General features: G+C 51.8%; 2 protein-coding genes across 6 annotated transcripts in view; both read left to right on the forward strand.

The window, feature by feature from the left end:
- The window catches only part of IPO13 (importin 13), a 19,509-nt gene extending 14,583 nt beyond the window's left edge, over window positions 1–4,926 (forward strand). The window contains exons 15-20 of one of the 2 annotated variants that reach the window (XM_006911399.3): window positions 1,431–1,483; window positions 3,728–3,794; window positions 3,883–3,941; window positions 4,094–4,183; window positions 4,479–4,660; window positions 4,754–4,926. In XM_006911399.3, the coding sequence (XP_006911461.1) occupies window positions 1,431–1,483; window positions 3,728–3,794; window positions 3,883–3,941; window positions 4,094–4,183; window positions 4,479–4,660; window positions 4,754–4,850 (548 nt within the window). In that variant the 3' untranslated portion in view covers window positions 4,851–4,926. The remainder of the gene's footprint in view (window positions 1–1,430; window positions 1,484–3,727; window positions 3,795–3,882; window positions 3,942–4,093; window positions 4,184–4,478; window positions 4,661–4,753) is intronic. The other variant, XM_025046441.1, reaches the window with a different exon arrangement.
- Window positions 4,927–6,689: 1,763 nt separating this feature from the next.
- The window catches only part of DPH2 (DPH2 homolog), a 3,754-nt gene continuing 2,831 nt past the window's right edge, over window positions 6,690–7,612 (forward strand). For 2 of the 4 annotated variants that reach the window (XM_025046442.1, XM_015588949.2), the window contains exons 1-2: window positions 7,015–7,144; window positions 7,292–7,404. In XM_025046442.1, coding sequence (XP_024902210.1) covers window positions 7,373–7,404 — 32 coding nt within the window. In that variant the 5' untranslated portion in view covers window positions 7,015–7,144; window positions 7,292–7,372. Of the gene's footprint in view, window positions 7,145–7,291; window positions 7,405–7,612 lie in introns of all 4 variants that reach the window. The other 2 variants (XM_015588950.2, XM_006911400.3) reach the window with 2 other exon arrangements.

Here is a 7,612-nt window from a genome sequence, read left to right on the forward strand (position 1 = left end):
AGACTAAGCCCCTCAAGGGCAGGGCTGGATCTCTTCTCTCTGCATCCCCAGTGCCCCCAATGAGGCCGGGATTGAGCAGGCACCAGAAGCTGTTAAAGAAAGGAGGGTGAGGGCTCCCTGTCCTCGGAACCTTTCTTCCTCACTGTGTGGCCCACTGCTAGCAGGGCAGCTGGCAGTTGAATGTCAAACCTGCTGTCTGTAGTGGGAATCAGGCATGGGGAACAGTGGGCCTCACTTTCCAGGTCTCAAGTAACTCGGGGCTCAGATATGAAAGGGGCGGGTTTTATCAGTACCTCCTCATAGCCTGGAGAAGGAAGCAGGGAAGAGATTATTATTTGCTTTACAGTGGGAAAACTGAATGTTTGTGGCTTGCGCAAGATCACACAGCTCCTTAGTGGTGTCTCAGGCAGATATTCCTGCAATGCCGCCTCCTGAGAGTGGTGTGGCCCAGGCAGGAGCTCTAGGCTCATTCTTTGTCCTTGCCATAGGCGTCATCAGAACTGGAGACAGACTAGTGTCCAACATGCTATTTGTTGGACTTGTTGGTTGTCTTGCTGGATAGGATGGCCCCCTTACCTGTATGCTGTCCCAGTGTTGCCATCCCTTCCTTGGGTTCTGCCCTCCAACTGCACCATGGGGTGACACATTGACTGGTTTCCCTCTTTCTTTGTGTGTCCTGATGGTGGGAGCTGGTCCTCAGCCCTGTGCCTGGCTCTCTGCTGAGTCTGTGTCCATGTGGAGGGGCTTTGCTGGGTGGGGCTTTTATTTTTGGCCTCATGATGCAGTTTTCTTCCCTAGGCCCTACCAGTGGCTTTCCTGGCTATCTCCACAGCATATTGGGCACTGCCCTGCCCAAGAAGGAATCTTCTGGTTTAAGCAGACCCAATAGGTTTTTTCCTTTGGCCAGACCAAGAGCCCTAAGGCCATCGAAGTAAAGGGTACCTGCTCAAGCCCTGATACCCTGGCCATTTCAGAGCCTTCAGCAAGGCCTCCAAAGTAGGTACTGAGAACCAGCCTCCCATCTTCTATGGCTAGTAATGGGGAGGTATGTGCTAGGAAGCAGTGTAGAGCCACCCTAGCCTGCTGGAGGCCACAGCAAGAGTGTGGGGGCTATTTCTTCAGCTATGTGGGATCCAGCATTGCTCAAGCACCAAAGGATCACTTGGGGAACGGACCTGAGGAGTAGTGGGGAGTAGGTGGTAGGCCCCTTGGGAGGGAGCTGGGGCAGGCCCGTCCTTCACTTTGCCGTCTCTTTCTGTTGGGCTTCTCCCAGTTCATGGTTTTTGTATGTTTTGTTTCTTTATCTTGCTTCCTGCTGCTCATGTGCCCCCACGCTGTCTCCCTGCAGGCTCTCAGTCCCACATAACTATATGAGGTTGAGTTGCTGTTTGTATAATTTTTTCTTAAGTTCCATCTTTATTATATTTTAGGGCCCAGGGATCATCCTGATATTGTTGATTCATTTATGCAACTCCTGGCACAGGTGTGTTTTAGTTTTATTCATTCACGTTCTGTTCTCTCTCTTTCTCTTTCTCTTATGTTGAAATTCAATTTAAGCCTATTTTTAGCTTTCTGTTGACAAATTTTTTTTCTGTTCAGTTGAATAGAGTTTCTTCATCTGTTTCCGTGGAAGTTGACAACCCAACATCCTCCTTTAGTGCCCCTTTGCCTCAACTAGCTCAGTCTTCTACAAAGACCAGGGAGAGGCTGATCCCAAAGGGAGGAAGCTGGGCTGGCCTGCTGGGGGTGGGGAATGGAGGGGGTGGTAACTTCCCAGCAGCTCCTGTGCGGCTGGGGTACCCGAGAAGTTCAGGGGTAGGACTGGAGTTGAAGGGCCTGGGGTTCATTGTCCCCGTGCTCCTGCCGGGAACTACCTGCCTCAGTGCCCCCAGCCAGCTCTTGAGAGGTAGACTGGGAGGAGCTCTGAAGGGAAGGGCTGAAATGAATGTGCTGCCATGGAACCCAGAGTTGGGCTGTTGGACAGGTTGTGCTGCTGCAGGGAGGTGGGTGCTGGCTCCATTGTGAGACTGTGTTAGGATGTGTTTGTGTTTGGTGTGTGTTTAAGTGTGTTGGACCTTACTTTATGTTTTGAGTTTGGTTTGGGAAAGGAAGAGAAATCATGTAACTGCTGTAAATAGTATGTGTATTGTGTTGGGTGTTAGATACATGTGTAGTTGAAGTGTGGACATTTGTATTGCTGCATGTTTTATGTTGATGTGTGTTAGGCATTGATGGATTTTGAATGTTCATATGTGTTGGAGGCGTGTGCATGGTGGGCTGCGGAAATGTGTATTACAGAGGACAGGAGGATATATTGTGGTATCGGTATGTCTGTACTGGAGTATGTATGTTTTAGAAGATATATGTGTTGGGTTGTGGGAATATGGTGTTAATATGATGGGAGTTCTGGTATTAGGGGGTTTCTATGCATTGTAAGGGTGCTGCAAGTTAAGGTAAATAATATGTTTCTTAATCATTTCATAAATATTTATTGAGTATACAATACATGCTTGGTACTCTGCTAGATGCTGAGGACATAATGGTGAGCAAAAGCAGGCACAGTTCTTAGTCTCTTGGAACTTTAGTTGGGGGGCAGAGTGAAAGGAGTGGGGACTAGGGAGTGCATTCTGGGCCTGGATGAATGTGTTGGGGGTAACTGTGAGGGTGCATCTTTGGGGGCAAGGTATTTGAGTGTGTTTGTAGATGGGTGTGCTGGGAGAGTACATGTGCTGGAGGACTGGGTAGATTGAAGGTGTGGGTATGGACATGGTTTTGGGATGTGGGGAGGTTCGGGTGTATGACTATGTAGTGAGAGTGTGGTGCAAATGTGGGAGACTGTGTACGGGATGTGATAGAAGTGTGTTTGAGGGTAAGTAGGGTGTTTGAAGTGAGGGTGCATGTGGGGGTGTTTGCAAATGAGTGAACATATGGAATGGAAGGTATGTGAGGGGCTGGAGGGTTAGGAGTCTATTTGGTATGCGTTGGGGGGCTGCTGGTGAACAGCAGTGTTTGATGGCTGCCGGAGCTGTGCAGAGCATCTCCTGTGACCTGAGGATGTGCCAGTCATGTCCTGATACCACTTGGGGTGGGCTCTCTGCCCCTTGTACTCCATCTTTTCCCCCCACATGGCAACATGGCTCCTGAACTGGGCCTGGACACAGGGTGACCTGGACAAAAGGTGGGGCCATGGCTCCAAGGCTCCTACCCTACTTTTCCTCTTCCTGAACTGGAGGGTGTCTAAAGAATGCAGGTGGGACATGGGAGGGGGCTATTGGACTGTGTTCCATGTTCAGCTGCCATTTCTTCTTCCTGCTGCCCTGTTAATAAATACAGGGGGCCTCAACTCTCTCTGTGAATCGAAGCGAAGTCACTGCTGGCTACCTCGAGCCTGCAGGAGATCTGGCACTGATATATGGGAGAGGGCAAGGTGTTTGCTCAGGGAGTGACTTGGAACCCAAGCTTTCTGCATTATAATCCCCCCCGCCCCACCTCTCTCATATACACCTGTATATTCATGTACACATACGTGTACATAGCATCCCTTGGCTGCTCCTCTCCTGGCCTACTGAACTCTGGGGTGGTCTGGGTCCCCCAGAGATGGCCAGGTAGCTGGTTTTGGCAGCCTCTACCTGTGATGCGTGAAGCTGGGGCCTGGGGTGGCAGGTGAGTGGGAGGGATGGTCCTTGGAACTGGCTGGGGCTGGGCTTACCAGCTCCACCTCCTGCAGGCTCTGAAGCGGAAGCCAGACTTGTTCCTGTGTGAACGGTTGGACGTCAAAGCTGTATTCCAGTGTGGTAAGTGGGGCCAGGTGGACAGGTGGGCCTGGGGCCCCCTCGGGAGGATCTTTAGGCCCCATCTGATCTGCCTCTGCCTCTCCCACAGCTGTGCTGGCCCTCAAGTTCCCTGAGGCACCTACTGTCAAGGCCTCCTGTGGCTTCTTTGTGAGTCCCATGTTGAACCCTGAACCCCCACCACCCCTAAACCCAGCCCTGTCCTGCCTAGGACTCCAGAGACTGGGGTGTGGTATGCAGGTCTTGTCTCTAGGGTGAGGGGGGAAGGAGCCGGGGCTGAAAGGCCTCTCCATCCTCTGCAGACAGAGCTACTGCCTCGATGTGGAGAAGTAGAACCGGTGGGAAAGGTAGTACAGGAGGACGGCCGTATGCTGCTCATAGCAGTACTGGAGGTGAGATGGAGCAGGTCGGGGCTTGGTGGGAGTGTGGTGGCCCTCACTGCTGAGGTAACTGCCCTGTTGGGAATCTTGAGCTTTTGGTTTCCTAAACTCTCTGATTCTGTTGCTTCCTCATTTAAATGGTTGTAAGTTGTCAGGGTTTCTGTGAGGATCAGCTGGCTCTCAAAAAGCAGTTCTCACCTGTCATGTGCAGTTCGGCTAAGGAACTGTCTGTGGGGGTGGGGCATGGCTTGGTGTGCTTGCTGTGGAGGAGCAAGGCCCTTGTGTGCTGAGAACCCATCTTCCTCAGGCCATTGGGGGCCAGGCCTCCCGCAGCCTCATGGATTGCTTTGCCGACATCCTGTTTGCTCTGAACAAACACTGCTTCAGCCTCCTGAGCATGTGGATCAAGGAGGCACTGCAGCCACCTGGTTTTCCCTCTGCCCGCCTCAGCCCTGAACAGAAGGACACCTTCAGCCAGCAGATCCTTCGGTGAGCAGAGCTGGTGGGGCCTGGGCTCAGGTCTGGAGGAGGAGGGGGAGGTAGTGTGGATGGTGCTAACCTGCTCTCCCTTATCTCCTTCAGTGAGCGAGTGAACAAGAGGCGGGTGAAGGAGATGGTGAAGGAGTTCACACTGCTGTGCAGGGGGCTACATGGCACAGATTACACAGCTGACTACTGAGGGGCGCTTCCGTCCCACCCATACCTCCTCCTCACCCCTCCCTATCCCCAAAGAGTAAACCTGGACCCTCACTGCACTGTTGTCTCTGCTTCCTTTCTGCTGCCACCACCACCTAACTGGGTGACCCCAGAAGGCCTGGAGGAAGGATAGAAGGGTGCTTGGACCCAAGCCTTGGTAGGGAATGGCGGAGCCAACTTCTGGCTTGTTAGGTGGAAGGGGTACTGCTGGAGCAAGCTGCTCCTAGGCTAGAGCCATTCAGAATACTGCCATTGCCCTTGGGGTGGAGTGGGGATTGCAGTAGTATTGCTACTCCCTTATTAAATTAGTCCCAATGTTCATGAATGCATTTAATCAATAATGCTGAGTACTAGGCCCCTAATTCTGCCTTTCCTTGTTCTGTCTAAACAAAGGCTGATCTAGTCCATAGTTACCATGTTAAACTAGGAAAATGGGACCAATGAAGGAAGGCTACTTGGAGGAAATTTTATTTCTAATGGAAATAGAAGGCTTCCAAGGTAGAGGCCTTGAGGCCTTGAGCTGGAGGTGAGATGGAGCTGGGTCCATTTGGGAGGAAGGAATTGGAGAGTGGCTTTGAGTTCCAGGATGGGTTTCTGGTGTGGGGTTATGGAGGCACCCAAACTTGCACATAGTCGAGGAGAGGTATGGAAAGTGGGGCTGAGCATGTGTGGGAGGAGGCATTCCAGACCCCAGAGGAAGAGGAATTTGTTGTCTGTGTATCCATAACTCCCCACCTCTGGTACCTGACCGGTATGGGTGGTCAGAGCTCCGTCAGGACCAGGGACAGCTCCTGCGCTGCTGTTGCTCTCCTCCCTTGCAGGTTTACCTCCCTTTCTGTCTCCTCAGCCACAGTTCTACCTGGGCTGCCTCTCAGGCACTCCAGCCTTCTCAGTAAGATCTGATGAGCAGATCTGAGTTCTTCAACTCCTGTTCATGAGCCTGAGTCTCCTTAGAGGTGATAGAACTGGTTACTCCCATATTTGTCTCCTTTCCCTGTTTTTTCCCAACCTTTCCGCAAATTCTTTGTCCTCCTTTCTTTATTCTTGCTCAGTTTCTTCCCATGCCAGCCTCTCATGTGCCATACCCTGTGGCCACTCTGTCCCCCCTTCCAATACCCCATTTTCACCTTACTCTTGATTTCTCACTTAGTCTTCTTCTAGTACATGCTATCCAGATGTCTTTTCCTCCTCTTCCCCACCCCACCCCCATTACCAGTGAAGCACATATAAGCTAGGAGAATGAAGGGTTAAAAGCCCAACTTCTGAAATCAAACCTGGTTTTGATACTGATTGTTCTACTGACTTGCTGTGTCTTATTAGGTAGTTAGCCTCTTTTAATCTTAGTTTCCTGTAAAATGGGACAATTCTTACTCTGAAGACTGTAAACTCTAAGAATGCATTGCCTGGTGAACAGTAAGTGCTTAATGTTTGCCTGATTGACAAGCTGCTGTGAGGATAATAGCAATGCTTTCAGTACATGTGATATGTAAAAGAATACTTTTTAAGGTTTTATACCTAAATTGTTTCGACCCAGCAATCCTATTAGTACTATTGCTACAGCCCCCATTCTGCAGATGAGGAAACAGCCATGGAAACATTGGAGCTGCTCAAATTGAGATAGCTATTTTCAGGGAGTGGGTGTTTCTGAGATTAGGCCGTGGGCTGAACCTGAAAACGCCAAGCGCCCGTAGAGGAGAGACAGAGGAACTACAACACCCACAAGGCTCAGCGCCTCACTTCCGACCGGCCTCAGGCTCTGAGGCCGATCTTTGGGTCTCCGTGGGCGGTTTGGCGGCGAGGATTGGAGGGTGGGAGCCGCGCGGGTTCAGGATTGGTAAAATTGCTATCAGCCCCGCCTCAAAAGCCGGAAGTAATCTCTTCCGTTGGCCCGTGTGTACTGGGGAAACGCGAGTTTACTCCGAGGGCTGCTTCGCCGGCCACGGACTGACAGACTCTTCAGCCCACCGTCCTGGCCGAGTGACCAACTCGTTGAGGGCCACTTTTGAGGACTCTGGTCCTGAAGCTGGCCGAGGGAGGTCCCCGCCACGCAAGCAGTGCCTCATGGAGTCTACATTCAGCAGCCCCGCAGAGGCGGCGCTGCAGCGGGAAACGGACGCTGCGGGGCTGCCCACTCCTCTCGCGGACTTGGACCGAGTGTACGAGCTGGAGCGAGTCGTCGGATTTGTCCGCGATCTGGGGTGTCAACGGGTGAGGGCAGGTTAGGGAGTGGTGGCTTGCCTCTCTGGAGATGAGTCGTCCAGAGGATCGGGTCTTGAGGTAATTTTGTGAGGAAGGGGTGGGAGGTGCCCCTCTGGGGCGAAGGGCTTTGAAGGTTGGGTAAGGGCTCTGGGAAGGTTTTCCTTGAAGAGGCCCTAGGTGAAGGAGAGGCCGTTCCTGGAACGACTCCATGGTTTTTGCTTACAGGTGGCCTTGCAGTTCCCTGACCAGTTATTGGGAGATGCTGCAGTCGTGGCTGCACGACTGGAGGAGACCACGGGATCGAAGATGTTCATTCTGGGGGACACGGCCTATGGCAGGTGTGAACTTGAGCTTAAAGATGGAGAATAGGGTAGGCCTAGGGCTCCAGGGTTTCTGGTGTTTCCCCTGTTACACTGGCTGCCCGCAATGGCTGTGTTTCTCCTTGATGATGATGACTGCTCTCCTGATACTAGCTCCTCTTCTTTTTATAATATCATGTTTTTCATTGACCACATTTCTTACTCATGACAGCAACTCTTTTCCTGC

This window comes from Pteropus alecto, unplaced genomic scaffold, assembly GCF_000325575.1.
Source record: "Pteropus alecto unplaced genomic scaffold, ASM32557v1 scaffold484, whole genome shotgun sequence".
Lineage (NCBI taxonomy): Eukaryota > Metazoa > Chordata > Mammalia > Chiroptera > Pteropodidae > Pteropus > Pteropus alecto.